Below are 17,842 nucleotides of genomic sequence, written 5' to 3'. Positions count from 1 at the left end.
ACAGGTGGGTTCTAGAAGTAACGTGGCGTGAGAGGAATTAGGGGGAAAATCCTCCACCCCAGCCGTGTAGTTAGCTACTTTTGCATTTTCTGGTAGCAGGAAGGTAAAGTACCTGACTCTGGCAGTTCTTGGCTCATTCCTGCTGCTGTGCTCTTACACCTCAGTTACACCAGTGGAGCTGTTCCTGAAGCTGTCCCATGAACTGAAAAATGGGAAAACAGCTCTTACTCTTTTGAAGTTTTCTTTCCTTGGAGTGGTTTTCATCTAGGGCAGTGTCTTGCTCTGCTTCTCAACAGGATGCCCGAGAGAGAGGCACGGGAGCGAGAGAAGGAAGAGGGGCTGCATTGAGTTTGGGTGCTGAAAGAGTTATTTGTGGGACCATTGTTAGAGCCATCCCAGGGCCCAACCATGTGCTGGCCAACCTCAGGCCAAGAGTGAAAGGGCTTCATTCATGTTCCCCTGCTTGCTCACAACTTGACTGTTGAGCATAGCTTGCTTTCTTGTTGGGGCTCCTGCCCAGAGAGCTCCATTTCACACATACTCTCTTTCAGGCCTGTACAAATCCTTTGCAGCTGCAGTATAACATAGTGCAATGCATTAACTTTATATAAGTTTCCTCTCTTCATACATAATATGTCTATATAGTGAGGTGGAGAATCAGTACTTCACAGCCTGGCTCTCACAGGAGACCATAAAGATGTGGAAAGAAAAGAACCTAAGAGGCAAAGTAGGAGAAACAGTACAAACTGATCTTGCTGATTAATGTTTCACGTGAAGAGTGTAGAGAGATGCAGTAAATCAGGAAAAGTGAGTGAGGGCAGGACTGAAGGACCACTAAGCAGATAGATTTGGTAAGGGAAGAGAGAGAAGCATGTACATGGAAGGCCTGACAGAGAATACTGTAAAAACAGAGGTATAACATAGTTCTGTACTGGAGGAGGGTGATTTTGTATTAGGTTTGTAAATGTAAATGATGTAAATGTGATGATATAAAATATATTTATATTGACATCAAATAATATTTCCTAGTCTGACACATGCTGTATAATTGATGAAGTGTTTCTCACCACATTCTGGGAAAGATTTTGTTTTCAGTTGTTTTACAAGAGATGTAAAATCACTCTCAGAATGCTGCCTGACCTTCTGTAAATCTCTTTACAGTCAGACTGCACAAAGTCTGAGATGCAAGTATTTAGTACTTCTGAATTTTGAAAATTTGTCCTCTGGGAAAGTTCTGGCAGCCATTGCCCCTGTACAACAGCAGACAGTGCTTGTTGTTGATTAATTAAAAAGGAGGGGGAAAAAAACCCCCTTGCTGCAGTGAAAGCGGCCTTCTGATAGCAACCGCCATTCTCACATCAAAGACTGGCATTGCTTTCTCATTCTGACAAGGAACATCAACAACAAGGGGCTAATGTGTTCAAGGGTGAAGAAGTCTGACTGCTCTTCAGGAAACACAGTGCCAAAGCTGCAACAGGCACAGCTGAGCCACCACAGCCAAAGAGGTACATATCTTCCAAAAGTGACTGCAGTTGTGATATCAGTACCGATAGCAGTGTATTTTTCTGTGTCAAGATCATCTCAGAGCACAGCACCAGATTTCAGTTTCTTTCTTTGCTTTTCCTTCCTTGAAAATGCACAGGTCAAGAGAGGCCTTTCTGTGCGGTCCACAAAAGCGAACTCTTTCTCCTTCTGTGTAGCAGTAGCTGATCGGTCCTGTCTGAACCAGCACTGTCGTCATCATCCTTTGCTTGGCACATGGAGTACTAGCTGTGAGGAACTGGTTTCTTTTCTGTCATCACGGCTTGATTCCCCACCTGCTACCTCTTGCCCCATCTATCCATAGGCAGCAACGGAGGAACAGGTACTGCATGCACTAGATTTTCAAGTTACTTAAATGCCTGTCAGTGAAGATAGGCCTTAGTGGCATTTACAAATGAATGCGCTGCTGTCTGTGAAATCACCTCATCACAACTGGAAAACCAGCAAAGTGTCTCTGCTTGTTTGTTTGTTCCTAAATACCTCAAAATGCAGTCCAGAAGTTGTCTTCAGTAGCAGCCTGCCCCTGTTATCTCTTGACAAGGCTGTCACTTTTTCCTCTGCCCATCCTCGTTGAATTCAGGGTATTCAAGAAGATTCTGTCCTGCCTCAGGTTTCTTCGGACAGAAACGTAGGGCAAAAATGTCACTTTTTAAAAATTTTTTTAGTTTCCTTCCAATGTCTCTCTGTATATACATGCATGAAGGAAATCTTGTGGTGACTTATGGTTTAAGGCAACTTCAGCTGTCTTGGGTGTTGAAGTGGCCTAGAAAAGGAAAATGGTGCACTGGAATGCTATGTAAGAAGTCATATGAAAGAGATGAGGGAAGAATTCTGGGCTTATGATGTTTGGGTGAGTCCCTAAAAGTTGTCTACTGCTTCTGTCAGACTGCAGAAATTACCCGATAACTGTGAGTGAAATTGTCAAATGAGTTTTCATTCAGTCGTCTTTTGGACAATACTTTTTTTCTACACACCTTTTGGGGGGAATGTTTTGTTCCATACTCGACTCCTGTGTGTTTCTTTTTATTTTATAGAATAGACTGATGTGTTAATTCCATGTAATTTTTAACTTCCTTACTCTGCATCTTCATGGACCTTTCTTTGGTTTTTTTCTGCCTCATCCTCATATATTTTCTGTTTTCTTCCGTCTGTTTTTGCCAAGGTTTCTTTTCTGTTCCCTCTACTCATCCTGTCTGTTCTCTGTATCTCTCTCACACGTGTATTGACGTCAAGAGATGTCAATGGTATGCATGCCTACACCACACGTCTACATTTTAGATTTTGACTACCCAAAAATGCAAGGTATTTTTCTACTCTCTTTCAAAATCCGTTCAGTTTCCTGCTTACCTCATGTATTAGGTGGCAATAGCAACACTGATATTTACTGGATTAATGAATGTCCACACCTGTTACTGATAGTGGAAAACTCGGGGCTCTGAGTCATGTTTGGGGTGTCCGTGGGCACATTAATGTATTGTTGCCCGCCCTTGTGGCAGCAGCCCTCATAGCCCTGAGGAGCTGTCTGTGCCTGGCAGGATTCTCACCTCCTGTCTAAGCACCTGAACACTAATTACTTTTTGAGCTTTGGAGGGCAAATTTCAGTCATCTCTACAAGCAGAGTGGCAAGCTAGTAATTTGCCTGGACTGCAAGTCTGCTTCTGCAGGAGGCTTATGCAGAGAGGTACAGAGAGATGTAGTCTGAGACTCAGCTTTTGCTGTAGAACGTCCCAGTGTTGTGCAGTTTTAGCCTAAAATAGGTGGTGAATTTAAAAGATAACTGATTTTTTTAGTTTGTTTCTGGAAGAAAAACAACCCAATTTTTTGAATGTTACTTTTGTTTCAGGCAATGATTTTTCTTTGCACACTGTTACTAAAGGGCAAGATGACTTTATATAAACCAATATCTTTGATTAACTGAATTTGCAGAAATTCAGATGATTTGGACCATCTCAAGCGATCTATATTTTGTGCTGTTTTGATGAAAGTATGCTTTCTGAGAAAGCAGTGAGAAACAGGAATTATTTACAGGAGTATTACAGCTGTTGTAGCATTCAGATTACAAGCTTTGAGTTATTCACTGAATAAAGTTGGATGAGATGCTGTCTTCAAGCATAATTTAGCTGCTCCATCCAGTGGATACTAATTTGAAAAGACTGGCTAATCTGGTGACTTAATTGCTTTCAGCATGGTTTGTACTTCTTAATTTTGGAGTTGTTACCATTTTTCTAAACTGGTGATATGGTAGTAGCTTGTTTTTCACCTGGATGGTGTATTATTTCTTTGAGAAGAAGTTTTGTGGATTTAATTTCTCTATTTGTTAGCCATAGCAGAGTGAAGCTATATGTAGTGATGGCACTGAGGGTGAGATATGTGATGATGCCCTTGGAAAATTTCAGGGGGAAAAAACATAGGCTATTGCTTTTCTACTGAGAGAATGCTCCGCATGATGTCAGATGGAATGGGTTCAGAAAGCAGTACTTGCGTAAGGAAGGTGGAGGGAGGTGAGTCTCCAAATGGGAACAGCAGCTGTCAGTCCTGTGATACTTGTTGTGTGGAGAAGTATCAACATGCAAGAATGTATGCTTCTAAATCAGTGTGACTGAGAATGTCTCAAGTTGAGCTGCACAACGTTTCTTGAAAGTTTTGTACTCTAAATGAAGAGCTTTTTTTACAGCACTTTTGGTGAAGCTGGTTCCTGAAGACTCTGTATTGTCCTGGGGCTACTAACTGAGCAGCTTAATAGCAGTTAAAATCCCTTAAAAAATTATATATGTATTTAAAATAGAAATAGATTCTACAACTTTCTGTCTCTAGCTTTTCAAATTTTGCTATTAATATAGTATTGGGTTTTGTATGTGTGTGCGCACTGCCAGAAATCTCCTCGATATATGTACTGTGATCAAATCAACTCTGGCCATTTTCTTGAAAGAACTTACATAGGCTATGCTTCTGTACTGTTTCTCTGTAAAAAATGGGTTTTAAGACCCTGAATTATCTCTTTCTGCTCATCCTTGTTTGCCAGTCTTCAAAACAAGAACCGTAAGACATTAAAATGTGTTCTCATGAACGATAGAAGTAGTATTATTTGTGCTTGAAATTCTTGTTCTCCCCTATCCTGTGTGTTCCCCTGCTGACATTCTCATTGTTGGGTCACACTCAGTTGGTGAATGTATGAGGTTTTGAGGGGTGGTTGTTAGTTTTTTTGATTTACCATGTCATTACCTCTGGCAGAACTAGAAAGTGATCTTGTGGTTAAGGTGCTAAATTACATGTGGGGTGAATGAAATTCATGTTCTTGCTCTCTTAGTCTTTCCCTTTATTATCTCAGCTAATATCTTTGTGTCATCTCTGCATGCACAATGTGAAGATGATATGTCTCTTCCCCCCCGCCCCCCTCAGGACAGCGCTGAAGAAACACAATTTCTCTGTTGCAGAAATTCTTCTAAGCACTAGGTTCTGTAATCTGTTTCTACAACTTAGCAGGACTTATCTGTCTTGGTTAAATTTTTTGTCTTGTGTCTGAAATGACATAGAACTTGCTGTGTACTTTTATATATTTACATTTCCAGAAAAATGGTTTTAGTTTTCACTCCTGTGTAGTGTCATTAAATTAACGTTTCTGTACTGAAGAAAGATTAAATATGATGTCTTAAAATATCAGCAAATTTGAGATGTCTCAGAATATCTTGGCAATTGCATAAATATTTATTGCAGAAACTGTTACTGTCTTTCCTGACTGCAATACATATCCATGAGAAACTTAGACGTACAAAGAAATTAACCATCTTGGACATCTGATCTGAATTTTTAAGTAGTGATACAGCCAGATGTCTGTTGAGTTACAAGCACAGCCATAGCTTTCTAAGCAAAGAACAGAGAAGGCACCTTGTTTTGCATGTTTATTGTTTCTCATTGTCCTCTGTTTCACACAGAAACTTGTCAAATTTTCAGTGATAAACAGCCAATATAACAGCAGAAGGATTAATTATTGTTGATTTTTGTTTCCAGAAAACAGTAAACTCTTGAGTTTAATTGTTAAATTGTAATTAATCTCTTCCTTCCCTGTGAAAATGAAGTTATGGAGTTAATGCCTATGAGGACTCCAGTCGTCTATTTCTGCACTTAGTTTTGTACAGCAAATACAGCTGTAATACCAGTTTCCTCAGCTAAATGCATTTTATCCTGACATAGTCTATGTGGATGACATCGTAGTTACTCTAATGACCTCTGGAAACAGTCAGTAAGGTTGTGGGCATCAGTGGTTTGTCCTCTGAAATCCAAGTGGACTGGAAGGGAATAAAGTTCTTTCTGCTAGGGTTTTTTGCTGGAGAGTAACAAATGGCTATGGGGGGATTTTGAGAGTAGCCCAGAATGGTTTGGATTTAGGCTGATGATATGAAGAGGGAAGGCTCCCCTTCTACAGTTGTGCTGAGCCTCTTGCACTGCATTTTGATGTGGGGGCTTAATGGTTTGTTTTAGAGGAACTGTCTTATACTGGTGGCGGTAGAGGTGGTTTCAGTATGAGACACTAACTACAGTTGTTAGATGTGCCGCCACTCTGTCTCAGATACACTTGTATTTAAATGGACAGGATAGTGACAGTTCTCAGTGTTTCTTGGCCCCTTTTAATAGTAATTTCCATATGCTGGAATACCTTGAGAAATTTTTCAGATGTACTTTGAATGAACATTTATTTTTTTAATAGCCCCAAGATGTCATATTTTCTCTTTAAATTGTTCACTTTGCTTACACATTTTCCTCATTATATTAGTCTAAAACATAGTTATCTGATTATACTAGCCTAAAATGAGAGTTAGTGCAGTCTGTAGTCCCACACAAGAAGTCCTGTGCAAAACAAGAAGAGGACGAGTATTTACTGTGAGGAATGTCCGTATCCTTTTAGCTACAAGAATTCTGGAACTTGCTATGTGTACCTGTTAAACATTGGCACTTTTATGGGCTTGTAAGTGTTAAATAAAAGTTTTCCTATGTTAGCTATATGTGTTCCCATGAACCAGTAATGGCATGTGGATTGGAAACATAAGAGAAAGAATAGCATGGACCTGTCACTGTTTACATTTTTGATATGGAATATTTGTTTAAAAATACAGTTCATTGGAATGAACCAAGATATTTCCTTTTAATCTTATGCATTTTTAGTATGCTCATTGCCTTGATCTCCTGATGCTAGATTGCTGGCTGATGTTTGAAAAAGAACATGCACCTCTAGACATTTCTAATTATATATATAATATTAAATCTTAGGGTTCTGGTGTGTAGGTAATATATTATTTTCTGTAAATAACAGTTTCAGTTCCAGCTACTCTGAATGAGTTCTCACTGACAACATACACCGTCCTGTGATTATGGTCTCTATTTTGAATTTGGCCTATTAAATGTTTTTAAAATTTTTTTTCTTCATTTTAAGAGTGAACCGTGACCTGTTTCTGTCTACATTTTTCAGTTTGCATTTCCAGTTGGACTTGTCTCGTTTTGTTTTAGGTTTGGTTTGGGTTTTTTTGTTTTTGTTTGGGTGGGTTTGTTTTTGGTTTTGTTTTTCAAAACATGGACTTCACTTTGAGCCTGCCAATGATTCTGTAAAGTAAATCTAAATGTTTTCTCAATCATGGAATAAAGTTGATTTGACAGATCTTTTTTCAGACTTTTGCTTTTCTTGGTTTCATGTAAACCATGAGGAATGAGTTCTAGCTTACTACTAGAGTTCCTTTGTTGCCATTGCTAATTGCTTTGCAACTCACTTCACTAACATATTTTAAAAATATTTTTCTGTAGCAAAATGATGGCTGTCACACTGTATCCTTGTCTGGGCATGTTGGTTTTAGTAGTTTACCTGATCAACTGGTTAAAAAATCCATCGAGCAGGGCTTCTGCTTCAACATTCTTTGCATTGGTGAGTAGTATCTGGGTGGTTTAAGGCTTTAGTAGCATACCCATCCTTAGGAAGTGACTAAAATTTAAATCCAGTTGCAATGTTAAACTTTCTTCAATGTTAAACATGAACTATCATACCACCCCTTCCCCCAGCTTTGCTTATTTGTATCCATCCTTTGTTTTTATATTTGGCGTTTTCATAAACAATATGAAGACCAAAAATGTTGAAAATGGATGCCATGCATTTATTTATGGGCAGCTTCTTGGATTCTTTTGAGTAAACAGGGGTACACTCTATTTTTACTGTAACAAAGAGCTTCAGATAAAAAAATCCTAAAATTCCAAGGTGGTGCTGCCGAAGTATGTTGATACTCATCAAAATGTTTGCTCTAGTGTTTTACCCTTATTCATAAAAACACTGTGTTGAACCCCATGGTTTCACAGCTAGTTACTTAGCTTTTTAAAATCTGTAGGAAATTAGTTTGTACTTTTAAAGAAACCAATGTGTCAAGAGACTGTTCTGCTTATTACTCGTTAACACATAACTCTCTCTTATCTGTATGAAAAAATGAACTACAGGATATTTAGTGTTCAATATGAAAAAGGAATGCAGGCGACCGTTTGGCTTGGAGAAATCAGTTGACAAGTTTTTGCGTAAATTTGTTGAGTTGCTGTGATAACATTTTCTGTGCTTAGCAGGTATTTATTTGATGTGCAAAATGTCCTCCCCAACCCTTCTGTTTGGCTTTAGGTGAAACTGGAATTGGGAAATCAACCTTGATCAACAGTTTGTTTAACACCAGTTTTGATGACCCTGTGTCAACGCATTTTCTGCCAAATGTGGGACTTAGAGCCCAGACTTATGAACTCCAAGAAAGTAATGTTCTTTTGAAGCTGACCATTGTAAATACAGTGGGATTTGGTGACCAGATAAACAAAGAAGATAGGTAAGTGCCCTCTTGGTGCTGTGGTATGCAGAAGTTTTGGTCTTCACTTGCAAGTTGGTTTTTCTTGGGGCTTTCTTCCAACCTGTGATACTGTGATTTGTCTTACATATGTTCCAAATGTTTGGTTAACTGTTTTCTCTGTGTACCAAAGTAAACATGGGTTTTTTTTCTGGTCTAGGAAATTATTTGAGAAATCATATGGACTCTGCCCCTTTCTTTGTGATACAATCTTTTATAAATGTATGTAAATAAAATGTGCATAAAATAGTGACCAGAGTTTCTTCTGGGGTGGAGGAAAGCAGATAGAAGGTCAACAGGAGACTTTTAAAACAACCAAACAGGTTAGAAGGTACTGTAGATTACATAGGGTAGATCTATAGGGTTTTTAACAATTTTATTGGAACATATTGAAGACCTTAAACTGGAAGGAACATCGCGTGGGTTACTGAGGGGCTTTGGTTTTTATGTTGGACAGCTTAATCCAAAAATGTAGAGGTGCCACGCTAGTGTCTTTCAGAACTTTTTTTTGAGCCTGATTTTATTAATTGAAGATTTTAAAATACTGAACTGTCTCTCAGCAGATTTTGTTTCTGTCACCTTTACTGTAAAGAATTTTATCAATCCTTTGTTCTATATGAGTGCCTAAATGGTGGTAATTATAGATGAAAGTTAGAGAGTCGCATTAAGATTATTGTGAGAGCTATGGTTTATGGTATGACTGGAAAATAGCTACTGCTAGTGACTTGGATTAATGAGATGCAGGTAGCTATTAGTATAGACATTAGACGTTTTGATGTGTGGTATAGGAGCTTTCTTTTAATCTTGTGTGTAACAGCTACTTCTGAATTTTGATAGCATCTGATCTGGCTTATAAACTTTGTGTAGTAGCAGAAATGTAAGGGCACACTGCTTGTACATACAGCAACACTTTCTTTTAGAAAGCAGATTATAATCTGGTTTTAAGTAGGATAAAGTATACTTAACTGTACTTACTGCAAATGAGATTTATATTCTTCTCTTACATTCCTCCTTTTCAATTTTTGTCTGTTGTTTAAGAGCTCTCTCATGTACAGTACTTCATCCTCAGAAGATAAAGGAGGTCCTATTTCTTGGTGCTGGTAATTGCATGTTCTTTCTTTTCTTGTATTGTGTCTAGTTTCTTGTATCTTCCTTGTATCTGAGAGTCCTGCAGCTGCACAGCTTGATTGCAAAAATTTATAAAACACCGTGTGGGAAGATCGGTTATAATCATAACTAACTTTATGTAGCTTTTTTTCACTAATAGTAGTTAGGAAATATTTTATCTGTATTAGGGACACAATTCTTTTTTGAGTAGCCTTTCAGAAGTTAAAATTACTCTGTACCTTTAATTTTCTGCTGTAGTGGGTAGATACTTGAGCAGCCTTTTCACATGTAAAGCAAAAATCCACAAAACAATGCAGGAGGAATCCCTTTCTTAGTCTGGCTCTTTTTAGGAGTGGCTAATCTCTGGTTGTTGAATTTTATTTCTTACAGCTATCAGCCAATAGTGGATTATATAGATGCACAATTTGAAGCCTATCTGCAGGAAGAACTGAAAATTAAACGTTCTTTATTTAGCTACCGTGATACTCGCATCCATGTCTGCCTCTATTTCATTTCACCTACAGGCCATTCCCTAAAAACCCTAGATTTGTTAACCATGAAAAGCCTAGACAGCAAGGTAAGCCTTTGAAACAGGGGTCTAAGAATTTGTCTTATTTTCTGAAGCATCTTGCAGCTTTTAGATCCTCTACCACCTTTCAGTTCTGTATCTGTGTGTTTGGTTGTGGGATGTTTTTTGGTACTGGTATACCTTAAGTTCAGAATAAATTGGGTCCACAAATAGCTTGCAGTTCATTATCTGTTTATTTACAAATCAGAAGGAGAGAGTGTGACATCCGGCAAGAAAGTTGAAAAAAGAAGGACAATGAGGTCTAAAAAAGAAAAGAGAAACACTCCAACATTACTTTAACAAACTGTTAATATCTTATTGTGATTCGATAGGATACCCTCCATGAAAGCTGTAATATTTCTAATTAAGGTTGTTTCTAGTTCGCTGTCAAGTTTTGGGACTGCTGGAAATTTGGCATGTAAAAAGCTTTGCAGCACTGTGAAGATCTTTGTTATAGATAACTGAAGAGGCAAGTGCTGTGAACAGAGCACCCTGCCAGCACAGCTTTTTCTAAGATAGGCTGCATTAGTGTTTTAAACTTCACATCTTGATTTGTTCTGAAAGCTTTAAAATAGCAGTTTCTAGTGAGATTACTTGTGCTTTCTAAATTCTTAACTTTCTTCCTGTAGTGGGGCTGTGTGGACTGGATGAAGCTAAATGTTTAACCCATTTTTAAGAAACCTTACATCATTTGGGTTTACTTTGTTGAAATTCTGAGAAATTTGAAAACTTAATGTATTTGCTGTTCCTCTAGCACTTTTCCTTTTGTGTTGCTAGAGCCTCTCCTGCTGAATTTTCTTTCTGTATTTTCTTGTTCGTGAGATTTTTCTTCAAGATAACAAGGGTCAAATCAGCTGAATATTCCACATTTGTGATTGATTAGCACATTTGATATTTTTAAAATTTTGTTTGTAGACATATTTTGCATTTTGATCTTTCTCAATTGCATAGAGCAAGTCAGGGGGAGGTATGGTGGGACAAAGGTAGGGGAGAGCAGAGCCACTTTCTGCTATGGTGTTGGTTTGTGGCGGATTAAAATGTTTGTGAAACTACTCTGTAATATGCACTGATAGTTAAAGAGTCTTGATACTAGAAAATGGGACAGTTTCATGGAGCATATTGTTCTGCTGAGTTTTGAAGTTGTGATGCCGTGAAAAAGAGTTGGAGGTTGTGTTAAACCAAAAAATACTTGGTTTCTAGGTTGTGCCCTCTATAACTGACCTCCCTTTAAAACAGTGTTTATTCTAAAAGAAAAGGAAATAGATCCATGAGTCCCAGCATCCTGAGAAAATATTCTTCCATCAGGATAAAACGAAAGTAATTCTGCTTTGGGGGATTTTAGCTTCTAGCTAACTACTCTAAATATTTTTGGTTCTGCTTTGGCTGAGAGAGAACGTGAATGGCATGCAACTTTGTTGCTTTATCCCTTTGCAATGGATTCCACTTTCTGATCTTAGTACAGAAACATATGTACACATACACACACTCACACAAAAAGTATATAACTTACTTTGCTTTCCATCTCATTGTGGAATATGTTTGTGATGCTCTTCAGTGCTTCATTTTCCTAGTGGACAATTCCGAACTTGGTATTTCCCAGGATGTAGAAGCCCCTGGGTGCATTCGCCAGGTGCAGGATTCCATAAAGAGGAGGTGCTACAGCAACATGCATACATCCAGTGTATAAATCTATGTCAAAAGTTGTCTTCAGTTTCTTCTTAAATCCACCATAGTGTACACTGTTATGCTTTTGTTATGGTCTGCTTGGTACAAAACAAGAGTAGATTGCGCAGCTTGGATGTAAAGAGGATTCTTACAATAGGAGAGCGTCATCCTATACTCTCTTTAAAATCCTGGGAGGAAAACCCAGATGGTTCTGTTGGCAATTAATTTTTCTGTCTTGCTTATAAATTGGATGACTAGCTAAGAACTTGGCATCTGGCTTTTAGACATTGGGAAGTCCTGTAGTTTTGCTTAGGACTGAATAACTACAGACCAGCCAGGTTTCATTCACAGATTAAGGGAATCTTCTTCGGCATGCTTTCTTCCTGGGAACTAGTGATTATTCCAGTAATAAATCTGCATTTTTCTTGCAGAATTATATACAGATTACTTTTGAGTCAGGAAATGAAATGAGTGACCCTTGCAGGGTTTGAGTTTGGATCTTGGCGCTTTTTTTCTTCGAAAAGAATCTTTGGACATTTTTTATTTGATTCATAGTGATACATTTAATCAAACTGCAAGGTATCAACCAGTAATAATTTCAAGTATATGTATTTTTTTTCCTTCTCTGTAGCATAAAGGGGCAACAGATGTTTTGTAATGAATGTAAGGTGTTACATGAAAATCTTAGTTTGGAGTAAGAGCTTGTTTTCTAATTGGGATGGGAGGGAAGCAACACTTTGCATTTCAGGCAGAAGGATGATCGGAGGGCTGAATTTGGTACTAGCAAACAGAAGTAATGTGCATAGATAAAGTTTATCCTCCTGACTTTATATGGTCTTCTGCATTGCTGTTGAATGAGGCTGCCTCAGCTGCTTCTTCCCACTGTGCATGCTTAAGTGTTTTGGGCATTCATCCCTGGATGAGGGAACTGATTTAAATTGAAAGCTAGAAATTTTTGCTTGGTTATGGAACTGATCAAGCTGAAAAGTAAACTGTCTCCTTGGACAGCTGGTGCAGATTTTAGTTCTACCTAGCAATGAGCAGCTGCAGGCAAGGGGAAGGGCAGGACTGTTGGTTTTATTGCAAGTGTAGACTTCTTATGTGGTGGTAAAGTGATTCTGTATTAATGGCCTATAGCTTTGTAGCCAAACTGTTTTGTAGTTGTTGAGAGTTGTAGCTGGGGAAGAGGCTGGAAGGGAGTCGGTTGGTTTCCAAGTGAGTAGTAGGATCAGAGGGAGCAGTGAGGGTTGGGGCACATCTCTGTGAGGTCCAAATCAATACAATTTAAGTCTGTTGTTAGTACAAATGTTTGCTTTCAATTAATGTTATTCTTGGATGAAAGTACCAAGATACTTGTTTTCAAGTAAGTCTTAAATGCTGCAAGTAGAAATTAATTTTAACAGATTAAGCAAAGATAACTTTTTTTTTTGTTGCTTATCCAAAGCCAGAGTAGTATTGCTTTTAAATTTTAATACAGTGGTTGTGATTTAACATCAATGTTGATAGCTGTAATCACAGTTTCTGGTGATTTTGCTTTTCTTTTGTTACTGGTCTCCTCAGTAGTCTTTCTCTGCTATTCCTTATCTAAGAATTTCTCTCCTAATTAATGAGTGCTTGAAAAACTTTCATACTGAAAAGACAGAGTAAGGGTTAATTCTGAGGACCCTGCGTTCCATCCATTTTAAAGCTATATAACAGAAAACCTAATCTGATTGGAGCTGGGAATTGCTCCTAGGTGTAATAGATTGTTTATACAGTTCTAAATTAACTCAGTTATCTAAAAAAAAATCCTAGCATTTTATTTGATTTTAGATATGTTACCCCATATGTGCTTAGGTTGCATATGCTACACAGTTAAGGACTATCATTGGGTAGTCTTAGAAGTCATACTTTGGAGTTGGCATGCTTTTTTTTCATTTGCACATTTTGTTTAACACAGAAGACTTATTTTAAAAACATCCGTTTTGAATCCATTCTTGAGATTCCATGCTTAGGCATTTCCATTCAGACAGAATATTCAGAAGAATAAAAAGAGTGTGTGTGTGTGTGTTTTCTTTTTTTCCCCCCTCCTCCTTCCTTTTTGCATCTTGCATCATGGAAAACTTGTCTTCTGAAATCTGGAAGAATTTTTTGTTTTGTTCTTCCAAAATATTTGGACATTGGCATTAATTCTTTGTATCTAGTTCTGAAAAATGCATATTTTGGGAGCGGTGATAGTATTTTTAAGAAAATTTGGCATCTACTACTTTCCGAAGTTACTGTCATAACTGTTTTAGGAAGCAGGGTAGTTTGTCCTAGCAGCACTGAATTTTAAGTTCTGAATAATTAGTGTAAACTCTGGTAAGCAACATTCTTCAGTCTTCGTCATTCCTCTGCTTGCAGCAGGTCTTTGAGAAACTCTGCTGCAGTGGTGAGGTGAACAAGATGTTGTAGCTGAAGGGAACCCAAGGAAGAGGCCCTGGGGTTAGGCAGGGTTTGGTAGCCAGCTTCCTTTTCTTTGTGTATTTAAACTGTCAACTTTTATTTAACACCTGAACCATGTCCCTAGGTGCTGTAAACTAAAACAATCTATTTTTTAGCAGAGATATAAATAATTAATGTCATTTAGTTAATAAGTAGGCATTGCTGTTCTTTTGAGTGTTTCACTGTATGAGACTGCCTTCCTTGTTCTTTTCTCAGAATCAATTCATTTTAGCGGAGTATATGAAATAATCTTGTTATTTTGTTAAATTATGCCAGTGAATGTATTTTTCATGGTTTGTGAAGCTTTGATGGAGAAGTTTGGGCTGTGGGAAAGTTGTAAAGAGCTTATCACCAAATAATCTATAAAAGATGTCACCTCAAAATTGAAGTCTTACACATTTCATATAATTTGTATCATTAATAGGTGAACATTATACCAATTATAGGCAAAGCAGACAGCATTTCTAAAACCCAACTACAGAAGTTCAAAAGCAAAATCATGAGTGAATTAGTTAGTAATGGCATCCACATATACCAGTTTCCAGCTGATGATGAAGCCGTTTCTGAAATTAATACCATGATGAATGTAAGTAAATGACAAAACCATTAATATTTCAGTACTAAAACATCACTCTCTAATGCCAATTCACGCCTGTTCTTCCACCATTATCTCTAGGCTTATGGGTTTGTATGTAACAAGTTTGTTTATTTTTCTCTCCTTAAAAAGCTTGTGGTGTGGTTTTTGTTTTGTTTTTCTTACTTGCAAATCTCCTGTGTCCCTCTGCTGTTGATACCACTTGTTTTAGGGTTTTTTTTCTTTTCTGGCTTAGCCACAGAAAATAGGTTCTCACTCATAAACACTTTTTCTGATTTCTGGGTAGTTACTAACAATAATTACTAACATAGGTGGATAGATTGGCTTCCTTCTTTTCGTCAGCAAATACTACCTTACATGTGTTAGGGAAGATATTCAAGTGCCTCATTTCTCCAGTTTTCTCTGGCCTTTATGATAGCATGTCTTCCATCTGCTTTTTTCCCTTTATTTAGTATTTTCATTTGAAATTAGGACAAATTTTCTCTGGGGATTAAAAAGTCAGATATAATTCTGGCTTTTTTACTATTGTCCTCAGATTTTTCCAGGAGTATCTGCCAGCTTCACCTAAGCAAGTGCAGCTAGACAGCTTTGCTTTGTGCTCTCTGTCTGTATTTGCTGTTCATGTGCATACGTTTGTAGATGCACACGAACATGTGTTTGCATGTACTGGGGTTTGAAAGTAGGGAGGAGGAGCCGGTATGCCCGAGTGTATGGCTCTGCAGTCCCAACCACTACCACTAGTGCCAGGGAGTGAGGATGTGCAGACTGTCGTTCAGTAACAGGCCCTTCTGCTATGGGGAAAGGTGGTGGTCTGGTACTTAGCCCTTTCATTCTCTGCTAGTGAATTATCTTCAGTTAATATTTTCTTTTTATTTGGTCAGTTGTTTTGGGTCAGCACACAGACAGTCAGTACCCAGCCTGTATTTCTGGCCATTTGGCCAAGTTCACAGCAGTAACCATGCCTCGGGTTCAAACCTGTGATAGTCTCATGACTGTTACTGGGGATACAAACTCTGGCTGAATGTGGATCAGAGGGCTGTGTCCTACAGCAGTTTTGTATTTACTGCTGATACTCTTCCTAATGCAGCTCAGGATGTAATTGGCCACCTTTGCCACTGGGGCAAACCTGCTGAATCAGGTCCAACTTGTCCACCAGGAACCTTACGTCTTTTTTTTGCACAGTGCCTTTCCAGCCAGTCAGCCCCCAACATGTGCTGGAGCATGGGATTATTCTTCCTGATGTGCAGGACTTGGCATTGCTCTGGTTTAAACTTAATGAGATTCCTGTTGGCCCATTTCTCCAGCCTGTCGAGGTCTCTCTGAATTGGCAACACTCCCATCAGGTCTGTCAACCACTCTTCCCGGTTTTGTTATTGCTAGATTGACTTTTGCATCAGTAGTTTGACTAGCTACAGATCTCTTCAAAGTGGCTTTTGGTTTGAAGCTGCCTGTTGGCTTTTCCTGAAATGGTGTTTTTTCCCCCTAATTTATTTCTGAAGTGTTTGCTTTTCAGTTCTGACATGAGAATGCTGAGAGATGAGACTGTATTGGTGTGACTTTTACAGGGGCATTTGCCATTTGCCGTAGTAGGAAGTACTGAAGAGGTGAAAATTGGAAACAGAATGGTGAGAGCTCGTCAGTACCCTTGGGGCGTTGTAGAAGGTAAATGAATTCTCAGAGGTATTTTTACAAGATTTTTGTTGTTTTTGTTGAAATATGAAATTAATCAGTACTAAAAGGGGCTGGTATTATCCACAGATGCTGTATTGATTGTGTTTTGGATCAATAGTTTAAGGAGTTTAGCAATTAATACTTGAGGTGTGCGCTAACTGGTAGTTTCATCAGCACTGACGCATCCCTGGAATCAAGCTATGAGATGCTGTATGTAATATTTGGGTAGGTTATTATGGTACCTCTAGTACTACCAAATTTCAACGTGTTAGGCTTGTCAGTAAAGAAGAGGGGCAAAAAAGAAAGAAATTTATCATTGTTCAACTCAAACAGGAAATCAGGATGTGTTGGAACACGTGCACCAGTACTTGCAGTTAGTGCTTTGATGTGTATATTAGAAATTATAAGGATGTATAAGAGGTATAATAAACAATGAGATACATTTTCCTGGAAGTATAATTAGTAAACAAAATAAAGGCATCTCAGTGCTATTTAAAATATATTTTGACATTTTTGCTACTTGTGCATAATAATAAAATCTTCCTCTTTTAACTGATCAGTTGAAAATGAGAACCACTGTGACTTTGTAAAGCTTCGTGAGATGCTTATTTGCACAAATATGGAAGACTTAAGAGAGCAGACTCATGCACAACATTATGAGTTGTACAGACGCTGCAGACTGGAAGAGATGGGTTTCAGAGACATTGGCCCTGAGAACAAACCAGTCAGGTAAAGGACTTCATGTGCAACACTTGCTGTCAGCATCTGTTCACTTCACATTTGACTGTATCAAGACAATACAGAGCAGGGTTCATACATAGAATAGGTTTTTGAAGGGGAAAAGAATTGGGTTTTTTCATCAGAGTAAGTATATAGCTGTTAATTCAGATATCTTCATGGAGAAGTATATGGGATTATATGAGCGTTGCATTTAAAGGCATGCAAGCTAGTTGTATTTCTGAAACCTTTTTCTTTTAGAATTAACCTGAGGATTTTAATTTTTGTCCTGGGGAATGTCAGTTTTCTACAGGTACATGGACTTTATGCTTTTAAAATAATTTTTGCTATATAGTAGCATGCTGTTTTACTTTCTCCCTTAATAATGTCTGATTCTGAAGAGTGGTTTGGTTGGACTCAAAGTTCAGAAGTAACTGAAGCAAACACTTTTACAAAACACTGTTGGCTTCCCACATGATCTACCATAACAACAAATCTAGCCTTTTCAGGTGAAGAAATCTCTTGCTAGACTGTAGGAAGTTAATAGAGGATTCCAAAGGAAAGTTGAGCAGAGGGTTAGAGACACTCAGCTGTTTTATGTAGTAAAGCTGCCTTCTGCAGGAGGAGGTATTTTCAATTTTTATATCCAGTTTGTTT

At 38.1% G+C, this 17,842-nt stretch overlaps 1 protein-coding gene across 7 annotated transcripts in view; it reads left to right on the top strand.

Moving 5' to 3' along the window:
- The window catches only part of SEPTIN10 (septin 10), a 31,135-nt gene that overhangs the window by 767 nt on the left and 12,526 nt on the right, over nt 1-17,842 (top strand). For 2 of the 7 annotated variants that reach the window (XM_064439814.1, XM_064439834.1), the window contains exons 2-7: nt 7,336-7,453; nt 8,186-8,381; nt 9,897-10,083; nt 14,627-14,788; nt 16,363-16,459; nt 17,029-17,197. In XM_064439814.1, the coding sequence (XP_064295884.1) occupies nt 7,336-7,453; nt 8,186-8,381; nt 9,897-10,083; nt 14,627-14,788; nt 16,363-16,459; nt 17,029-17,197 (929 nt within the window). Of the gene's footprint in view, nt 1-1,689; nt 1,865-7,335; nt 7,454-8,185; nt 8,382-9,437; nt 9,500-9,896; nt 10,084-14,626; nt 14,789-16,362; nt 16,460-17,028; nt 17,198-17,842 lie in introns of those variants that run through there. The other 5 variants (XM_064439825.1, XM_064439851.1, XM_064439862.1 and 2 more) reach the window with 5 other exon arrangements.

Source organism: Phalacrocorax carbo, chromosome 1 (genome assembly GCF_963921805.1).
Source record: "Phalacrocorax carbo chromosome 1, bPhaCar2.1, whole genome shotgun sequence".
NCBI classification, from domain to species: domain Eukaryota; kingdom Metazoa; phylum Chordata; class Aves; order Suliformes; family Phalacrocoracidae; genus Phalacrocorax; species Phalacrocorax carbo.
Note: the sequence above shows the minus strand (reverse complement) of the source record. Positions and strands in the feature narration are given on the sequence as shown.